Genomic DNA, 21,418 nt, shown 5'->3' on the forward strand with positions numbered 1-21,418 from the left:
GATCTTAACATACACAGCTAATCAAAGTTCTCCTTTCACATCCACTTCCTTCCCAGGTAAGAACTTTATTCCTCCCACAAATATTTTCCTTCTCATTTGGAAATATCTATTTATGAATTTACAACCATGTTAAATCTGTTAAACCTCTCTACCTTGTAAAAGAAATAAGATTCTAAAGAGACTATCTTTTCCACAAATCCTTGGTCGGAGTGTGGCTGAACCAGGTAGCACAGAACCAACTGGAAAGAAAACAAAACAAAACAAAACAAAAACCCTGTAAAAGGACACTAAAACTTTTCCATTCTACAAGGTGAAATCCTTTGACTTTGATCTGCCCTGCCCCTTAAAAGGCAGGTGACTGCCGCATACTCTATGAACATTGGTAAATATTAATATGAAAAAATCGGTTCATGAACCCCTTTTATTTGATTTTCCTGAAAACCCGCCAGATGAAAGTTCTCACTTATCCACCTTCATTGTTACCTTCAGAGCAGCTCTCTCCATGGCAACTGGAAACTTCATGGGGCTGGAATAATCCCTTCCAGCTCCCAGCACACAGTCAAGGAATTTTAAAAACAGAGGACTTTGTAACCACAAAATGCTCTCTGCGACTTAAAAGGCCACAGAGCTCCAGATAAATAGCCATTAGTCTTTCTTCTGAAGGTAAGCACTGCGTTTAGAAATGTTTGTATCATCCTCTGTCATTTTTTAAAATTGCTAACCGAAGAATCTTAACTCTTCCACCCTTAAAAACAAAACAAAACAAAACAAAACAAAACAAAACAAAAAAACCAACTATAAAAGTAATCCCAATATTTTTGTTCCTACCCCGCAGTCATTATTAGCTCATCTCTGGGCCAAAATCTGACATGAGATACTGTTAACATTTGACATTTCTTAAGCAGTTGTTTGAAGAGATTAAATTTTGTTCCAGAACTGATTGGCTCTGAAGTTGTCCTCTTACCCTTTTAATGACCACTGAGTATGTGCATTTATCATGGCTCATGAGGTCTTGAAATTCTTTTTATTTTTTATTTTTGTAAGATCATTTGTATTTTAAATAAACTAAAATCTAAAGACTGGCTAGTGTTTTCTGAATGTTACTGTTTTTCTTCCAGCACCCTTCTTTGCATACAACCTTCTAACTTGACATGACATTGGCAATTTTTTTAACATTTATTTTCTCTTTAGTTTTATATACATGTTTCAGTGATCGAGATCACAAACCACTGGGAGTTTTCCTTAACAAGCAGATAAATGAGGGTGTTTCTTGTCCCGGGTCCTGTGACTTATACCAGGGTGAACAGAGGAACGCATGCTTCTTAATTTTTGACTCTAGGTTTAGTTCAGAAAGGCAATGCAGCCACAGTCTTGGCCTTCCTCCAGTTGCAAAGTCTGCAGCCAGGAGAGCTGCCTGCTGTGTGGGGTTAGCAATGACCTGCAGGCCAGACCCCCTGTTGTTCAGAAACAGCTTGTCACTGCAAAGCAGCTTAGCCACCCAATTGATGAACTCTTTCAAACGCGTTGCAGGCATAATAATTAAAGCCTTATTTCCCCCTTCGCCACAGAAATTCCTCCGGTGCAAGTTCGCACCGTGGACACCACTAGTCCGTTGTCTTCTTCCCCAACAGAGACAGCCTGCAGGCCAAGGAGGGGTGGAAATGGGCTTCTGGACAAGGCTCTCGGGGTCCTGCCTGCCATGGCTCCTTCTCCTGGGCCTGGTGCCCTCCACCGGGACCGAAGGGACCGAGGATCGCTCCGCCCCGGACGGCAGTGGCGCCGGGAGCCCCGGCCAGCTGACCGACGTCCTCCGCGTCCTCGCTGCTGGCGACCACCCGCCCCTGAACCACTCAGGAAGCCTCATCAAAACGTTGCTGGAGGAAACGGGCTGCCCTCGGAGGACAAATGGACTGCGAGGAGGCTGCACCCTGGTCAGTGCCACGGAATGGGATCAGGTACCAGGGCATTCCCAAAAGAGAGCGGGACTCCCAGCCATCCATTAGGGTAAATCACAACCAACGCGAACCTCCCACTAACCAGGAGCGCAGGGCGCTGTGGTCTAATAGCTCCGCTGTTTGGGAGACAAAAGTCATCCGGTGTCCTGCATATAGCAGCTGAAGACAGGCAACATTTTCTCTTTTTTTTATTAAAATGGCAATGTGGATGGAAGTGTTGCTGCACCCCCTTCTGCAGGTTGGGAGGTATTCACGTGTGAGTGGGAATGGAGCGCTGCCTTCTTTCTGGTTTACTAATCTCTTTGGGGAGTTTGCTGGGAACCGGTACGTGATTGGTTGGATAAAAGCTATTGGCTTTCTGAGGCCTCAAAGTAGCAATCAGATAATTGTCTAATGTTGAAATTGTAAGTACTATTTTTTTCTTCCTGAATATCAACTGACATTTCCTAATTTATTTATTTATTTATTTATTTATTTATTTATTTATTTATTTATTTATTTTTTTGCGTGGTTGGTAGTGAGAATCACCTTTTGGGAAATAGAGGATCTGAGCTGGGGGGGCGGGTGTGTGTGTGTGTGGGAGTGCCATGGGCAAAGCTACAACGAGGCCCGGGCTCCTGAGGTCCAATCCCAGCCGTTTCCTAGGCTACCAGGTGGCTCCGACCCGGCTGCACAGCCGTGTCACCGGGCAGGTTTCACAAAAGGCCCAAGTTGGGGGTTCCTCTTTCAGAGATTGCGGTTGATTTTGCCTAGCGTGGAAGTTTTAAAAATGTCAACAAGCCACTTTCATGTACAATCAGCATTCATGTGGGCTCAACATGTCCGCATCAGGGTGGGTGGGTGGCATGGTGGGAAGATGGAAAGCAGCAGCACAAGCAGTAAGAACCCATGTCCTAAACTGTCTCCAAAGAAAAACACAAGTCACCATCATTCCTTTCCTGCCTGATGAGACTTTTCAGAATGAACCCACAAACAAATACGGAAATGAAGATGCCAAACAACCAAAGAGACAAGCAAATAACTTGCCCCCCAAAATAAATTTTGGCCAACTTTCTCAATCCCCCTGGGTTCTCGGGACAGCATTTCTGGCCAGTGTTTTGTTTTTCATGACAAGAAGGGTCTTGCTCACAGAGAGAAATTTTCTCTGCTCTGTGCAAACAATAAATAATTCAATAATTAGTACTATCCCCAGGGGTTCCCAGAGAAAACGTGTGTTCTAATCGGCAACTCATCTGTGATGACATTAATTTATATATATAGCAACATAAGACTTCCCACTGGAAATAAGCAGGAATCATAACTTATTAATGTCCTCTGAGAATTTGCTTCAGGGAAATGTTCTCTAATGACATGATGTGCCTTATTAAGGCTGCGGGAATACTCGGTCAGCCGGGGGAATGTCAAACATGCAGAGCTGTTCTCCACCCCTTCAGGGAGGAGGAGTGTTTGGTCCTCGTTGGTTCCTGTGACATTATTGAGTTTGGCTAGGTTAGCTTTCATTTGAATTAGTTCCATTCCTAGGAAGTCAAACACTGTCTGTGATAGTTTTACCCTCTTACTGTTTCTTTTTGCATGAGACTGAGGCTAAAAAACAATAACAAAACCCACACATTTCAGATTAACCTGCTCAAAGGCTCCAGTTAACCACCCATAAGCGAGGAGCCATGACATCTCCCATGTCATTCTCAGCATGTGAGAAGAGACAGATTTCACTAACACCCACATCCTGGGGCAAATCACAGGACTTCAGTCATCATTGAATCTTTTTTTTTTTTTTTTTTTTTTTTGGCTTTTTAGGGACTTTGTCCACAGAGGCAGCATTCATATTAGAAATTTTGTGGTAAAAAAGAGGGCAAAAAAGTGAGTTCATATCCCCAAATATCTGAAAAAAGAGGAAAGTGGAGAGGAAAAAAGTGTTCCTAATTGTATTTCAAACCTGGGTATAAACTGGATATTTAAAAAAAAATAAATGGAAGCGTTTGCGGGCACTGTGCATTTAAGAATGAATTTATCCAAGCTGCAGCCTTTGAAGTAGATAGCTTTGCCTGGTTGTGGCTTTTCTTTTCTTTTTTTAATGAGAAGGGTTAGAATGGAGTTTTGATTAATGTAATGAGGGATTAAGTAACCCCAAAAGAATGCATTCCACTCAGTAATAATGAAAACCACCATCCTACGTGGGTTCCAGGTGTGGTGAAGGAAAGGAACCCGGTGGTGTGCGGAGTCAGCCAGCAATGCTCTGGCACCGTCTAGCTGTTAGGACCCGCAGAACCTCAGCATCCTCATCTGTGAGATGGAGGACCGAGGTGGCGATTCCTTCCTCAGGCTGCTTTCTGTGAGGACCACGCGGCCGCATGTGAATGAGCTGGAACCCAGGAGCTCAGGCTCTCCCTGTCCCCTTCCATGTCCTATTCCTCCAGGAAATGTCCACTCCGTTTTTTTCCAGGGACACTGGAGTGGTGTGTGGGAAGTACCCGCAGTGCTGCTGAGAAATTCCTCACTGGCCCCCTCCTGCGGTCCCCAGCCCCCTCAGCTGTCCCAGGGACTTGGGGTTTCTAAAGGAAATCTCCAGGCCATTCCCAGACCATTTCACCGGAAGAGATTCGCTGCTTTAAGGATCCGAATTGAGTTCACACCCCTCCCTCCACTTGTCTAACTGTCATGGGAAAAGTGCCAATGAAAAGCATCACGTTTTATTTTGTTTATCTAACAAGTTTATCTTAACTCTTCTCTGTTAAGACTTTTCTTTTTTGGAAGTCAGAAATGCCACTAAGTCTTAGAATAGACCCACACGAAGCTAGTGCCTGCCATCAGCTAACATCCTTCCTGATCTTTGTTTGGGAGAATAAAGAGAAGTAAAACCTCCTTCTTGTGTTTTACAGTCAATTGTTAGCATTCTCCTACCCCCTTAAAAAAACACCACCTTATAAAAATCTGAGAATTTAGATTTAGTCACATGGGTCTAGTCATAATCCAAAATAAAATTCTAAACATCTTTTGTTCTAAAGCCCCTCAAGTTGGTCCCGCAGGTTTGACAACTGCTTGGCTGGCATAGAAGACGAAAGATTTCGTGTAGCTGCTTGTCACTGAGGCTCTCGCCTGGCAGACATAAACCGTGAATGATGCTGCATTGGGGGCGGCAATCTGATTGGGCCACGGAAAACCTCTAACCATTTTGACTAATCTTTCCCCAAAGTTTATCAAAATTTTATCAAAATTTTAAAACAGTTTCCCAGAATCTGTGTTTCTCCCCTCTTATACCTTATGCCTCCACCTGACAAGACTAAAATAAAAATCAGTGGATTACTTCTGAAGGAGCCTATTCTACTTTAGCAAAAAGTTACTCCACCAGAATCAGAGCTTTAGACAGGTCTTGATGCCTCTGGGGTGCCAGTGATTGCACAATTTTACTAAATATCCTCTCCCAATCTCAACTGAACCACTGCAAAACGTCATCGCTAAAGCCAGTGTGATGCACTGCAAATTCTGGTCCCCCCACAGCTCCCCTCCTCACAGCGCTTCTGCCCCGTCCATGCTCAGGAGGAAATCCACATTTTCTTACACAAGCTCCTCTGATGCTCCCTGCAGACCCCTTTCCTCAAGCCACTACCTGCTCCATGAAGGGAACTTGTTTAAGATTCAAACATCATGAAAGAGCACAAAGTGTTCAGCCCATAATGATTTGATTGACAGTCCAACTTCCTTTTATCAGGCTTCAAAAATGTAAAGCAAGGGGTAGGCAACATCTATTTATTCAAGGTGGCCAAGATCTCTAAGCAGACAGAATGAGCTGCTTTCATAATTATTTAAAAATTTTCAAAGTCATAAGCCAATGTACTTTCCAAGTTCTATGCGTTTTATTTTTTTAAATATATTTTTATTGGTTTTTTTTTTTACAGAGAGGAAGGGATAGAGATAGAGAGTTAGAAACATCAATGAGAGAGAAACCGATCAGCTGCCTCCTGCACACCCCCTATTGGGGATGTGCCCGCAACCAAGGTAAATGATTCCTTGACAGGGACATCTCAGTCCACAGGCTGACACTCTATCCACTGAGCCAAACCGGTTTCAGCAGTTGTATGCTTTTTAGAAACCACTTCTGGAGTGAACATCTGCAGGGGTACAGACCTTACCCTATTCTGTGTTGCCTCGTGGCACACCCTTTCTATTCCAAACCTAGAAAGAGACAAAGCAAGAACATTGAGGAGGAGCCACAAATAGACAGGAGTCTTTAGGCACCTCAGATAAGGTGAACGGGGGACACATACTCTGCTGTGTACTGTCAACCAAGCCCTGGCCACATGTGCATGATCCGATGGCTTCATGGAGGTCATATTCCTCGTGTTCTTGATTCTCTTCTTCCTCCCTAGCTGGCCCCATAAAAACAACCTGAACAGCACTTAAAAATCTACAAACATGACCTCATTCAATTCTCTGATTGTAAAATATTCTCACTGATAGATATTAGAGCCCTACAATCCCTTAGCCTCTTTATTGACCAAATTTCTTCCTATCAAATAGGAGGGAGAGAAAATTATTGGGTGAGGGGCTGCATAACAATTATGTAGGTAGGTCCACATTGTTCTGTACTTTCCATGGCACAGAACAATGGAATAAGAGAATAAAATCTATTCTTGGCAGAGCAGGAATTAAAAGTGGGCAAGTGCTGCTGAAACCGGTTTGGCTCAGTGGATAGAGCATCGGCCTGAGGACTAAAGGGACCTGGGTTCAATTCCAGTCAAGGGCATGTACCTCGATTGCGGGCACATCCCCAGTGGGGGTGTGCAAGAGGCAGCTGATGGATGATTCTCATCGATGTTTCTAACTCTCTGTCCTTCTCTCTTCCTCTCTGTAAAAAACATCAATAAAATATATTAAAAAAAAATAAGTGGGCAAGTGCTATTAACTGTGTGGCTTTACCCTCTTTTATACTGAGTTTTTATGTATATTGTGAGTATGCCTCCCTCAGAGGGAAAACATAATATATACCTGAATCTGTGTAGTACATAGTACATATAAATGTACCCATTAATCCATTATGCATTAAATAATTGGAGAATTGGGGTTTTTAAATTCATTATACTATGCAGAAATATTTGGTAGATTTTTACATAGGCTGTGTAGATTTTTTTTTTATTTTTTTTATTCCATTTAAAACAATGGATAAGGTCCCCATCCAAAAAATAATAATTATTTGACACCTTTTTCAAAACCAATTAGATTTATACACAGAGGAATACCAAAATACTTAAGTGCTTTGCACTGTCTTGGACACAGGCTTTCAATGACTGGTAGCTACTAGACTAATAGTTTGGTTTCAGGAGGTTATTTGGCACAAAGAGTGGCTTTAGCACACCTATGTCAGCTGATTCACCTCCTTAGGTCTCGGTGTGATCTCTGTCAATAGCAGCCAATTCATAGGTTTTTCTCGTGGACTCCTTAGGGAGCAAAAAGGCTACTGTGGTTTCAGTGGTGAGGCTTAATGTTCATCTTAAGAGTTGGTCTTATTGGGAAGCCTGTCCCTGTGTTTGCTGAGTTCTCATTCCTTGCAGTTGAGTTGGGGAGAGATTGGAGCCTGTGGCTTGTGAAGATGTGATTAATAATTTTCTTTAGAGATGGTTTGTTTCTTTGTGACACACTTGCTTTGGTCAGTGATATGAACTTCCAGTTATAAGTCCTGAGGTTGTAATGGGGTGATCATTTTGCAATATATATAAATATTCAAACATGTTATACACTTGAAACTAATAGGCTGTTATATGTCAATTACTAAAGGCCCAGTGCAAGAAATTCATGCACTGTTGGGGGAGAGGGGTTATCCGTTAGCCCACCTGTAGCCTCTCCAATGTGGGACATTTTTCTCACAATCTGGGACTGCTGGCTCCTAACCACTCACCTGCTTGCCTGCCTGATTCCCCCTAATTGCTCTGCCTGTCAGCCTGATCACCCCCTAACCACTCCCCTGCTGGCCCAATTGCCCCCAACTGCCCTCTTCTGCCAGCCATATTGTGATGACTTGGGGGTATCGATCTTGTGACAACATGGGGGTGGCCATCTTGTAGAGGCCATCTTACGACATGAGGGTGTGAGGGTCAATTTGCATATTACCTCTTTATTATATAGGATACTTCAATTTAAAAAAAGACATAAGAAATTGTCCCACAGTGGGGCAAACCTTGTATCCATCAGGCCTTGTATCCCTCGATACTTTTAGGCTGAGGCTGGTGCCCTGCAATGTGCTACTTCTGGGGTCCCTGGAGGATTCTCAGGAGCTCCCTAACGGTCTCTCAGGAAATGCAGCTCCTGTCTTGCTGGGAAAGCTTCCCCTCAACAACCTCTGTGTCTATCTTTTCCTTCAGTGTTCCACCACATCCCCCAAACACCTTCTTTTGCCAGATTAGATGAGCCAGGGTCTGTATAGGCTGTGAAATGAATCAAACATCATGGAAAAATTTTTTAGCAATTCTACGTAGGATAAAGGACAGATGGCATTCATACATTCCATCTTCACACCTTGTCATTGCCAGGCATTGTGCTAGATGCTGAGGCTGAATTGTGCACAAAGCAGACAAAATCCAGACTTAATGGGCCAGTTGGGGAAAGAGGGAAAAAATAAGTAAACAATGTAATTTTAGAATCCTAGTGCCATGAAGAAGATAAAAAAGTGGTGTGTGCCATATCTGCTACTACTTGGCTCTTGGACACTTGCTCTGTAACTCACCTGAGCTGTGACAGGCTGGTCAGTTCGGAATACGTGCCGGATTGCAAAGACTTACCATGGCAAAAATAATGCCAAATAGCCCTAGCTGGTTTGTCTCAGTGGATAGAACATTGGTCTGTCGACTCAAGGGGTCCCAGTTTGGATTTTGGTCAAGGGCACATGCCTCAGTTGTGGGCTCAATCCCCAGTAGGGGGCAGGTGGGAGGCAGCCAATCAAGATTCTCTCTTATTATTGATGTTTCTATCTCTTTCTCCCTCCTTCCTTTCTGAGGCCTGTTGCACGATATTTGTGCAAGAATAAACCCCTGGCTTCACTCCCAGCCGCCTGGGAACCAGCAAGTCCCCGCTTCCCATCTCAGCTGCCCAGAAGCCAACACGTCCCTGCTCCCCAGATGCCCGGGAGCTGGCACATTCCCGCTCCTGGGCCGCCCAGGGCCAGCAAGTCCTCGCCTCTGTCTGGAGCACCACTCCAGTAGCTCCTTCCGCTGCCCCCTTTCCCCACATAGCAGGCTTCACATTGGCTCAGGCCTGAGTATGCAAATTAACCTCCATTTTGCTGGGTTAATTTGCATACTTACTCTGATTGGCTGTGGGCATAGTGAAGGTAAGGTCGATTAGCATTTTCCTCTTTTATTAGTGTAGATATGCCAAATAGCTCATTTATCATTTAAAAAATTTTTAAATTGCATGTTTGTTGAAATTATTGTATCTTGCACAAAGAAACTTCAGAAATAAGTGATGAAAAAATCAATAAAATATATTATTAGAATTAATTTCATGATTCCTTTTTACTTTTTAAAATGGGGCTACTGGAAAATTTAAATGATATGTGTGGCTCACATTTGTGGCTTGCATCCTATTTCTACTGAACAGGACTGTGTGGGAGAACATGGGATGGAGGAGGGGGCTTTCAACTTTAGACAGTTGTTCTAGATTCATCCAGGAGGGAGTGGCACTTTAAGCTGAGATGAGGGAGGTGAGGAGAATAAGAAGACCTGAAACATGGTGGGAAAGAGCTGGGTGATGGACAGACAAAATCACAGGGATAGAAGTTTGCTGAGAGAGGTGGAGAGAAGCTAATGTAATGTCTGGGAGGCAGGAGCCAGACCAAAGAGACAATGATAAGGAGCTTCAATTTCATTCTAAATATAATGGGCCAATGCTTTCAACACCAACGAGTCAGCTGGTTTTATTCAAGGTAACAAATGAACAACTTGTGGCACTGAAGTAGGACATAAAGGGACCACTCTTAGGGAATAAGGATGTTCTGGGAGGATGTCATTGTTATATAAAAATCGAGCCATGGCTTATTTGAATCTGATATTGGGCCTACTCAACTTTCCCTCCTATTGGTGGAGTTATAAGCAATGGAAACTGGTAATTAATGTTTAAGGACTATTGGCTGAGTTTTGTTTCTGTTTTTGTCTTTGTTTATGCTTCCTCATCACCCTCCTACCCCCACCCCAGTGCTTTGAACCAGATGCCCTGCTGCTAATTGCTGGAGGAAATTTCGAAGATCAGCTCAGAGAGGACGTGGTCCAGAGAGTTTCTCTTCTCCTCCTCTATTACATTATTCACCAGGAGGAGATCTGTTCTTCAAAGCTCAGCATGAGTAACAAGGAGTTTAAGTTTTACCTGCACAGCCTCCTCAGCCTGAGGCAGGACGAAGACTCCTATTTCCTGTCTCAGAATGAGACAGAAGATATCCTGGCTCTCACCAGGCAGCACTTTGACACTTCTGGAAGCCAGGTAAGGAAGGCACAATTGCTCACTGACTCTGCTACTAAGATTCAGTCTCAGAGCCTGATTTTTTCATCCCTTTATTTATTCCTGATACATTCAAGGATTTCTAAGAGAAATAAGCATTTGTGTTTTTTAGATATGGTTGTTAAGTGACATAATTTAAAAATCTAAGTCTAAAATGGGAAATGTAGTGACTAATTGTTTTAAGATGAGTGTGAGACAGAAGTTGGGTAGGTGGGTGGGTGGGCAGGCCAGGAACTGGGTAGCTCTTTTTTCCTGAGCCCCCACACCGAGCATGACAGTGTGTGTAGCTACTTTCAATCAATCTCCAAAGATTGACCCATAGTTGTCAGGGCACTGTGTCTATTTACCTTGCCTTCCTGGCAGGGAAGGAGAAGGCAGACCAGTTTGAGAGACATGAATTTAGTAGTTATTTTACCAAAGAAGATGCTTGTATAAAGCATGATTCATGACAGTCAGCACAGATCTTATGTCTTTTGTGGCTGTTGATTCATGCTGCATATGTTCAGGGGTCCCTTCAACAACGTTTCTTCTCCTTCAGTTCCTACTGTTAGGAAAGGGACCCTGCTCTCTTGTTGCCTTCATTTCTATCCCGGCAGAAGCTGGCCTGCCAATTACCATTTTGCTTTCCTCTTTGTGGTGTGATGTTTCAGCAGATAAAGTTCTCTGATCATAAAAAAGTTTTTCAAAAGCATATTTCCTGAAAGAACTAGCTGAGAAGCTACCACCACATTTAGAAGAATGTGAAGAAACATGTTTGTTTTTTTCTCTTGAAAATATTTATTGGCATGTGAGTTGCTATAACAAAAATGTCATAAACTGGGTGGCTTCTATACAACAGAAACTATGAAAAAATCACAGTGTTGGATAGTGGGAAATCCAGGATCAAGGAGGTAGACAGATTCAATGTCTGGTGAGGACTTCCCCCTGGTTCAAGATGCCATCTTCACATTATATCCTCATATAATGGAAGGGGCACGAAGCTCTCCAGGGTACTTTTATAAGGGCACTAATCCCATTCAGGAGGACGTCACCCTCATGACCTAATAACGTCCTAGAGGCCCCCACCTCCTAATACCATCACATTAAGGATTAGGATTTCATCATATAAATTTTTCAGAAACACAAACATCCAGACTATGACATGTAGAAGTGAATTTAGTTTTTGACCTCAATTCTGTCTCTTAGGAGCCCAAAGTTATTAGTGCAATCATGTTGCTGCTTAAAGGCCAGCATATATATCTCCAATTTGCTATAAATATGTTTTTAAAAATAAGGTTTCTTCATACAATTCAGTTTTGGGCTTTTTGTTTGTTTGTTTTACTTAAATAAGGAGGTGTTCCTACATATAATTTCTTCACTGCAACATTTATATAACACAAGGTCAGTTCAGATTAGCCACTAGAATTTTAGTCATCCTGTTATTGCCTTTTGATGCAGATTAAATGGAAACCCAGATTTTAAAAAGCAGGTGATATGTGTATATTTAATACAGATTTCTGTCCCCTCCCCCCCGCAACATATACTGCATATACCTGGGCTCCCAAGTGTTAGTGAGATTAAACATTCCTAGAGCAGAATAAAATAATCCAATATTATGTGTAGACCTGCTTTATCCAGTCAAAAAGAACTGAGCTCTTATTAAGGCATAACCCTTTGCAAGGCCTTAGAACAATTAGCAGCTGGAGGAAACCACTGTCGCCAGTTCCCAGGAAGAGTACTTTAGCCCATTCACGGGGGCTAGGAAGTCAGTCAATCCAGACTTGCACAGGAGGCCTTTGACACCTCACTGCAGGAAGCTGCTCTCTCCAACTAAATGGTGCTGGCAGACCAGGCCCACAACTACTACGGTAGCATTTACGGGTCTTGATCTGCACAGAACTCAACCTCCATAGGTCAAACCACTGAGAGCTACTCTAGGTGGGTTTTAACCAGCTCACCAAGAGAAACAACTTGACAACCTAGTACTCTAATCCAGTCAACCACCCAGTAGCCCAAAGAATAATCATCCCTCCATTTCTTCATTCTCTTTGTCCAACTACTCTGCTTTACCTTCCTGAATCAATCTTTTAAGGCTCCCACCTCTCTCTGCTCTTTCCATGTTTAGCCACTTCCATGGTAGATGAGCAGGGATCTAACCAGTTCTCCACTAACCCTGCCTGGGGAACAGGCATCATGACCACATCCTAAGGATTTTGGGGTTGGAAATGGTGGTTGGAATGGTGGTTGGAAATTGAGTTCTTTCTTCTCAATGTCACATTGAGACTGCTACTCTTTACAACCTCCATGGATAAAGCACACCTATATGAGTTTATACTATCTGTTACTTCAGTTTTTTTGTTTTGTTTTGTTTTGTTTGTCCATGGAACTTCTTGCTACTTCTTCAAATTTATCCAAAGTTGGGTTGCTGATTCAGTCTTTCAGGCTGCTCTCTACCACAGATATGAATATATTCTTGCCAAGCTCAGCAATGACAAACTTAAAAAAAAAATCCAATTGGCACTTTTCACTCCTTGTCCTATTTCGCAAGAATGCAACATAGACACAATGATCTCCTCTTGATTCTTCTCTTGATGAACTGACTTTCTTCTTTTCCTTATAGCCGAGCTTCATGAGGGAACTATCTTCTCTATCATTCTTTTATTTTAAAAATATGTTTTTATTGATTTTTAGAAAGAGAAACATTGATGGTAGAGAGAAACATAGATCAGTTGCCTCCTGTATGCACCCCACACCAAACCGGAAACCTAGGTATGTACCCTGACCGGGAATCAAACCAACAACCTTTTGGTGCAGGGGATGACGCTTAATCAACTAAGCCACACCAGTCAGAGCTTCTTTCTTATTCTTTATTCCCATACATTTTGTTTCTCAACAATCTACATTCTTCATTTTGCTCTCTCCATTTTGTCCAGTCCTGCCTCCATGTAACTTTCTTAATTTTGTTTTTTATTGTTGACATTTTACAATGTCCCCCCATTGCATGACAGGTACATGCAAAAAAAAAAAAAAAATTAAACTAGACAACCAACTTATACCATACACAAGAATAAACTCAAAATGGAGAAAAGACTTAAATGTAAGTCATGAAACCATAAAAATCCTAGAAGAAAACATAGGTAATAAAATTCAGACATCTTGGGTAGCAGGGTTTTAGCTGATAAATCTCCTAGGAAAAGAGAACAAATGAAAAAAAATAAATGGAACTACATCAAACTAAAAAGCTTCTGCATAGAAAAATAAAGTATCCATAAAACTTACTTTCATTCATTGATTTCTATCATCCCATATTTCATGTTTATTTGTTTGTTTCTATTTCAATCAACCCATATCTCCTACTTTCCTTCTTGCTCATCCAGCTATTCTGTGTCAAGTTCCTCTGAAGCAGTGGTTCTCAACCTTCCTAATGCCATGACTCTTTAATACAGTTCCTCATGTTTTGGTGACCCTCAACCATAAAATTATTTTTGTTGCTACTTCATAACTGTAATTTTGCTACTGTTATGAATTGTAATGTAAATATCTGTGTTTTCTGATGGTCTTAAGTGACCCTGCTAGCGGTTCTCAACCTGTGGCTCAAGCCACAGGTTGAGAACTGCTTCTGTAGAGCCTAAGATCATTGGAAAACACAGATATTATGCACAATAATTATATATAATAATTTTATGATTGGGGGTCACCACAACATGAGGGACTGCATTAAAGGGTCACGGCATTAGAAAGGTTGAAAACCACTTCTTTGAAGGATGCACTTGATCTGCCATCCCTTAAATCTTGGTGTCCTCATGGCCCCACTTTCAGTTTTCCCTCTACTCACTCTGCATACTCTTCTTCTTCTTCTTCTTCTTTTTTTTTTTTTTTTTAATATATTTCATTGATGTTTTTACAGAGAGGAAGTGAGAGAGATAGAGAGCTAGAAACATCGATAAGAGAGAAACATCGACCAGCTGCCTCCGGCACACCCCCCACTGGGGATGTGCCCGCAATCAACGTACATGCCCTTGACCGGAATCGAATCTGGAACCCTTCAGTCCGCAGACCGATGCTCTACCACTGAGCCAAACCGGTTTCGGCTACTCTGCCTACTCTTGTTGAGTGGTATGCTCTCACAGCCTCATACACAACTAAATACTGATTGCTTTCAATTCTGCTGTGGGCCCAGATTTTTCTTTTGTGCCATAGACTCTTATATGCACCAATCTGGGAGAAATTTCCCTTTGGATATTTTTCTGACACTTGAAACTCAATATTACAATCTAAGGCTTATTTTTATTCCTGAACCTGTCCTTTCTTTGGTGCTACTTTTGTAGCTCTTGAAACATTCTCTACTTTGGCCTGTATAACACTCATACTCTTGGTTTTCTTTCTCCCTGTCTCTGGCGCCCATTCTCACTTTGCAGCTTCTAATTTCTCTGTGCAGCTTTTACGCATTAGTGCTCCGGAGGCCCCTTCTTAGCCTCCTGTCAATATGCTTTCTCTAGACAAGGGCATCCGTACATAAAGATGACTCACAAGAGTGTATCTCCGTTCCAGACCTCTCCTCTGGATTTCAAACCCCTGTAATCTTACACATCTTTTTAAAAATGATATTGTAAAGGCACTTAACATATCCAAAATCAAGGTCATACATAAGCCTTCTCCATATGTTAGCAAATGGCATCACCATCCAGTCAGTTGCTCAACTAAAAATTGTGTTTTCTAAATTTATTTTACTTTTATGTCTCATGAGAAATGTTAGATAAGCAAGTATTTTCCAAACAGAGGTATATCTCAGACTAGAAAACAATGGTAGCCATATTTCCACAGATAACTTAATCCTCTTTTAGATGAAGAACTAGTCCTTGTCCTTGGGGAAATCCCAGAGACATTTTAATCAAAATGCCTTCGGAATTTAACATTTTCATCTTACTTGGTATCTGATTTCAGTGTATGGAAACCAAAATGCTGCAGAAAAAGTCTGGAATACTAAGCAGTGACGGTGCCGATGAAAATACGCTTCCTCAGTTGGCGGCAACAATCATTGCGTTATCTCTTCAAGGTGTATGTCTGGGGCAAAGAAACTTACCTTCCCCAGACTATTTTACAGAATATATTTTTGGTTCCTTGAACAGTACAAATACTCTTCACCTATCGGGTAAGGATTTTTTTTTTTTAATTAATTTAACTTCCAAGTCACACCTACTAAACAAAATGTGTCAAAAGAAAACTGATGCTTTCGGCGACTAAATTTGTCCAGGCACATTTTACATACCATTTTTATCTTAGCTTGTAGTATGGCAGCTCAGATGACCTTTTTAACAAGCATGCTATGATAATATTTATGTGATGCTGAAGCAAAAATATGGACTTAGCTCATTTCAGCAGGGGTGATGAAATCATAAATATGGAGCCAAGGGAAGAGTTTTTAATGATCTGCCATGGCAGTGACTGAACACTTTCCTATTTAGTACATAGTGCTGAGGCAGGGGTGGCAGAGTATTGTGTAGACTGCCAAATGGTGCAAAAGCATTGGTAGCAGTGTACTTGTAACCATAAAAGTAAGCATTTTAATTTTAAATAAAAGTAATATAAAATATCTGTTTTGGCTACATCCATGACTGCCAGGTATTTGGGGCTCCAAGATGCCAGGAATAGAATCAGAATATCTGTTTTTCAGATTTATTTGTTCTTGACAAGACATTAAAAGTAAAAGGACTTATTTTTTGAATCTGCATCAAAATGCCCAACTTTGCACACCAAGGGGTCCTGGTGTGTTGTATAATAGCTGGTGCTGCTGCCAATGCACTTCCTTTTAGGAAGTCACAACGGAAAAGGAAACACGAATTTACTAAGGGATCAACAATACCCTCATGATCTGTATAAATCTCCCAATTTTGAAAGAAGGGATTAAGAACTAGTAGCCATACAATTCAGTGTTGATCTTTCTCTAGACATGTTTGCACAACAAATTGAATGACAGATGTGTTTTTCTTTAAAAAATATATATATATTTTATTGATTTTTTACAGAGAGGAAGAGAGACAGATAGAGTTAGAAACACCGATGAGAGAGAAACATCTATCAGCTGCCTCCTGCACACCCCCCACTGGGGATGTGCCAGGAACCAAGATATGTGCCCTTGACCAGAATCAAACCTGGGACCCTTCAGTCTGCAGGCTAATGCTTTATCCACTGAGCCAAACCTGTTTCAGCAACAAATGTGTTTTTCTACAACTTATTTATATTTTGTGTTAAAATGAAAGTTGAAATACAATAAAACCATGTTACCTAGCTGTCATAAGTAGGAAAGAAACTAGGAAAGGCATGTTATCCTGAAACTAATTTTGATACGAAAACCAGGAGTTGAGAAATTTTAGCAATAAAATTTCCATTTCAGGGGAAGGCATGCAATGATTCCACTTTTCAAGTACTTTAATGAAAAGTCTATGCCACTGGAGGGCTTGATCACTCCAAAAAAAAAAAAAAAATGAAAGAGACTCATATTATAATACAAAATACAGTTAGTGGCAAGCTATGCTGTAAGGTTAAGGCCAGTTGTTTAGATATTAATCATCACGTATCCTGGTTAAAGCATCTAAATAATTTCTCATAAGAGATACTCAGTATCACCCATCTTCCTAACCTCCCCTCCTATCTGGAAACTGTCAAAATGTTCTCTATATCCATGACTCTGTTTCTGTTCTGCTTGTTCGTATATATTTTTTAGATAAAATTGTTGATAGATAACTATTTATTGCCATTTTATTATTCATATTTCTGATCTTTCTTCTTCTTCTTAAAGAAGACCCTTTAACATTACATGTAATACTGGTTTGGTGGTGATAAACTCCTTTAGCTTTTTCTTCTCTTGGAAGCCCTTTATACACTCTTCTGATCTACATGATAATTTTGCTGAGTAGAGTAATCTTGTTTGTATGTTCTTGCTTTCTATCTCTGACTATTTCTTTCCACTTCCTTCCCACCTAACAGTATTATGGAAATTCCATCATAGATAACTAATGCTTTCCTCTTGCTGCTTTTAAGATTATCTCTGTCTTTAACTTCTGGCATTTTAATTATAATATGTCTTAGTGTGGGCCTCTATGGGTTAACCTTATTTGGGAGACTGTGCTTTTTGGACTATTTTTGTTGTTATTTTTTTCAAATAGGTTTTCTTTAAATTGAATTTATTGGGGTGACATAATTATATTTCTATATAATTAATAAAATCATATGTTTCAGGTGTATAATTTTATAATACATCATCTATATATGGTATTGTTTATTCACCACTCCAAAAAATCAGCCACTTTTGCATTTGAGAATCCAATTCCATTTCAGAGCCCCATTCCATCTCAGTCAGTTAGATATTCATTACAGGAGTCATGAAACATTTTCTCTAACAGCTGCCTCTGAGCTACAGCTCCACTGCAACTGATTGTATTTTGGGTTGGGAGGAAAATAAGTATGCTAGTTTTAAGTATTGTTATTTATTAATTTTTTATTATCGAGATTCTTAAATATAAGCATAAGTAGAAACGATAATATAATGAACTCATATATGCACAGTATTTAGCCTCAACAATTACCATCAATTGCATACTCTTACATTTGCCTCCATACTCTCTTATTACTTGACTATTTTGAAGCAAATAATCAATCTTAATATTTATATATAAACTAAAAGAAATCTTTAAATAATCAACTTACTACCAATATCACATTAATGATTTCTTTATGTAAAAATTTCCATTAATGTTGACATTTTCCTAATTTAAACTTTTTTTTGGTGTTTTGTTTTGTTTCTTATTAAATCAGGGTCTACTTAAGGTCTATAAAATGGAAATTGTGTGTATGTCCCTTTAGTTTCTTATTAAGTGTCATACCTTCCCTTTTACAATACCACCCACACTTTTTCTATTTTGTTGCAGAATTTTTGGTTATAAAAAGGGTTTGTTTATCCAGTCTGGGCTTTGCTGATTGAATTTCAAGTTATTTAATTTATATTTATATGCATTGTGTTCATATATATTGGTTGTTATATGTAGAGGCTTGATTGATTTTTAGGTTGTGTATTTATTTGGAGGTACTGTCTTATAGTCAATGTTATCCACCAGAAGGTACATAACATTAGTTGTCTCTTTTTAAAATAAGTTATAAGGTATTGATGATCATTTCCTAGATTGATTATTTCTGGTTTATGAAACAATGATTTAATTATTTCATTTCTTCATTGATTAGTATCTCTCTCTCTCTCTCTCTCTCTCTCTCTCTCTCTCTCTCTCTCTCTCTCTCTTTATCTATAAAAAAGCCAAGTGACCAGAACACTGGAACAACCGGAATAACTGGTCGCTATGACTTCCATAGTAGTAGCCAACAGACCCAACTGGGGCCCTGATCAGCCCAACCCAACTGCCCATGGCCCCGCCCCCTGGCTGGCCCCCAAATCTGATCAACACCCCCAACCCAATTGGGGGTGGGCTGGCTAGCCAACCTCCCATGGTCCACCACTGGCCCTGCCCCCAATCAGCCCCCATCAGGGCAGGCCAGCTGGACCCCACCCATGCATGAATTCATACACTGGGCCTCTAGTAATTATATAATGGAAAAAGTGCCATTAATCACAACTTCATTTTATTGAGGTTCTTAAAGTAAGGATAAATTGATTCTTTAATTCACCACTGTTCAAAATAATAGCATAGTTTCCTTATATCCTTCAAAGGAGAACAATGAACATTCTTTTATATCATTATTATTTTATATTTCTTAATCCTTATCATTATTACCCTAACTAGAGGCCCAGTGCATGGATTCGTGCACTGGTGGGGTCCCTCAGTCGAGCCTGGCCTGTGGAGATTGGGCCAAAAGCGGCTCTCTGATATCTCCCGAGGGATCCTGGATTGTGAGAGGGTGGTTCTTGGGTGATGCACCCCGGAATCAGGCTCCCTCCTCTTTTGTTCCAGGTGCATCAACTGAGAACCGCAGCTGCCAACTCACTGCAGTTCAGCAACTCCTGCATTGAGCTTCTGCCCTCTGGTGGTCAGTGTGCATCATAGCTACTGACCAGTCAGCCAGTCACTTAGGCTTTTATATATGAAGACTAATGTCCCTTAGCCCAGCCTGCACCCTCTCCAATCTGGGACCCCTAGATCGGGCCTAAACCTGTAGTCAAACATCCCTCTCACAATCTGGGACTGCTTGTCTGCCTGATTGCCCCTAACCACTCTGCATGACAACCTGATAGCCCCTAACCACTCCCCTGCCAGCCTGATCAATGCCTAAATGCTCCCCTGCCAGCCTGATCTTTCCCAATTGCCCTCTCCTGCAGGCCTCGTCCCCCATCAACTGCCCTTTGCTGCTGGCCTGGTCACCCCTAACTGCCCTCCCTTGCAGGTCTGGTCCCTCACAACTGTCCTCCCCTTCAAGCCTGGTTCCCCCAACTGCCCTCCCCATTGGCCATCTTGTGGAGGCCATCTCTGATCACATGGGGGTAGCCATCTTATGCGAGGCTGTGATTGTCTATTTGCATATTACCTCTTTATTATAGGATTATATAGGATATATAGATTATTGTTCACATTGTTCCCTCTTTGACTAGTGGAAACTTATTCAAGTTCACTCCTATGTCCTTTAAAAAAATACCCTTAAAACATTTTATAACTTTTTTGTGTTCTATTATAAAATATTCCATTTTATCTGGCAAATTTGCCTAGACCTAGAATCACTTGTTTTTCCAAATAAATTTTTATTTTCCTATTGAATTTTGGGGGATAGTTAAGAAAGTTCCCCACATTCCCAGACAATAGAAAAACTCACTCTTATTTTCTTCTAATACTTGTATGTTTTCATTTATGATTCATTTTGGATGAATTCTGCTGTATGTTGTTAGGAATAGATGCAGATTACTTTTATTAGGTGACTACTTAATTTTTCTTATACCCCTTATTTTACATGAAATGAAAATTATTTCCTCCACTGATTTGAGATTCCACTTTTATATAATGTAATAATAAATGCAATCAGGTAGATTTCTGTTTTATATTTTGTTCTATTGCTCCACTTTATTCATGTGGCAATAGATACTTACAGTGGCTTTATATTTATTTTAATGTATGTTGGAGCTAGCTGTCTTCATCGCTCTTCTTTTGGATATTTCTAGCTTGTTTGTTTTTCCTAACAAACATCATTAAACTCTCAAGTTGTGAGAGAAAAAGCTTATGATTGAAAAAAAATTATAAAATAACTTAGATAGAAATGACATTTATAAGATGTTGCCTCTTTTAAAAATATATATTTTTAAAAATTGATTTCAGAGAGGGAAGGAAAGAAAGATCAATGAAGGGAAGGGATCATTGATTGGCTGCCTCTTGCATGCCCCCGACTGAGGATGAAGTCTGCAGCCTGGGCATGTGCCCTGACCAGGAACTGCACTGTGACTAGGTCCTGGTTCATAGCTCAATGCTCACCACGAGCCACACTGATAGGTGTTGCACCTTTTTTATCCAAGAACATAGTATGTCTTTCCATTTATCCGTCTCTACATGTGTGTTATTGTGGAGTGTTTTATTATTTTCCTCATGTAGGTTTTAGACCTTTTCTTTTACATTTATACCTAGGTATTTAACTTTCTCTTTGGCTCCCTTTAATATGGTCTTCTCTTTCATTTTATCTTCTAACTGGTTTTTGTTTATATACATAAAATTTATTGATTTTTGTAGATTAAGTTTATAGCCTATTCCATGATTAAATGTTTTATTTAATTTTTGCATTTTTAGGGTTTTCAGATATGAAATCATAATATTTCCAAATAAATAAAAATTTGCCTCCTCTTGTTTAATTATTGTGTCTCTGTTTGGTTTCTCATCTAATTAGGTTAATAATGCCAATATAATGGTAAATAACACTGGAGATGCTCTGAATTCTTATTGTGCTTCTGACTTTACAAAAAAATCCTGTATTATTTTCTCATTGAGCTCAGAGAACAAAAGAGAAAAAAAAATTAA

General features: G+C 40.5%; 1 protein-coding gene across 4 annotated transcripts in view; it reads left to right on the forward strand.

Moving 5' to 3' along the window:
* Positions 1-543: 543 nt before the first annotated feature.
* Positions 544-21,418, forward strand: part of SLC39A12 (solute carrier family 39 member 12) — a 66,391-nt gene continuing 45,516 nt past the window's right edge. For 2 of the 4 annotated variants that reach the window (XM_036459383.2, XM_036459380.2), the window contains exons 1-3: positions 1,477-1,931; positions 10,140-10,421; positions 15,363-15,570. In XM_036459383.2, the coding sequence (XP_036315276.2) occupies positions 1,506-1,931; positions 10,140-10,421; positions 15,363-15,570 (916 nt within the window). In that variant the 5' untranslated portion in view covers positions 1,477-1,505. Of the gene's footprint in view, positions 664-1,476; positions 1,932-10,139; positions 10,422-15,362; positions 15,571-21,418 lie in introns of those variants that run through there. The other 2 variants (XM_045587912.1, XM_036459379.2) reach the window with 2 other exon arrangements.

This window comes from Pipistrellus kuhlii, unplaced genomic scaffold (genome assembly GCF_014108245.1).
Source record: "Pipistrellus kuhlii isolate mPipKuh1 unplaced genomic scaffold, mPipKuh1.p scaffold_m20_p_1, whole genome shotgun sequence".
NCBI lineage: Eukaryota > Metazoa > Chordata > Mammalia > Chiroptera > Vespertilionidae > Pipistrellus > Pipistrellus kuhlii.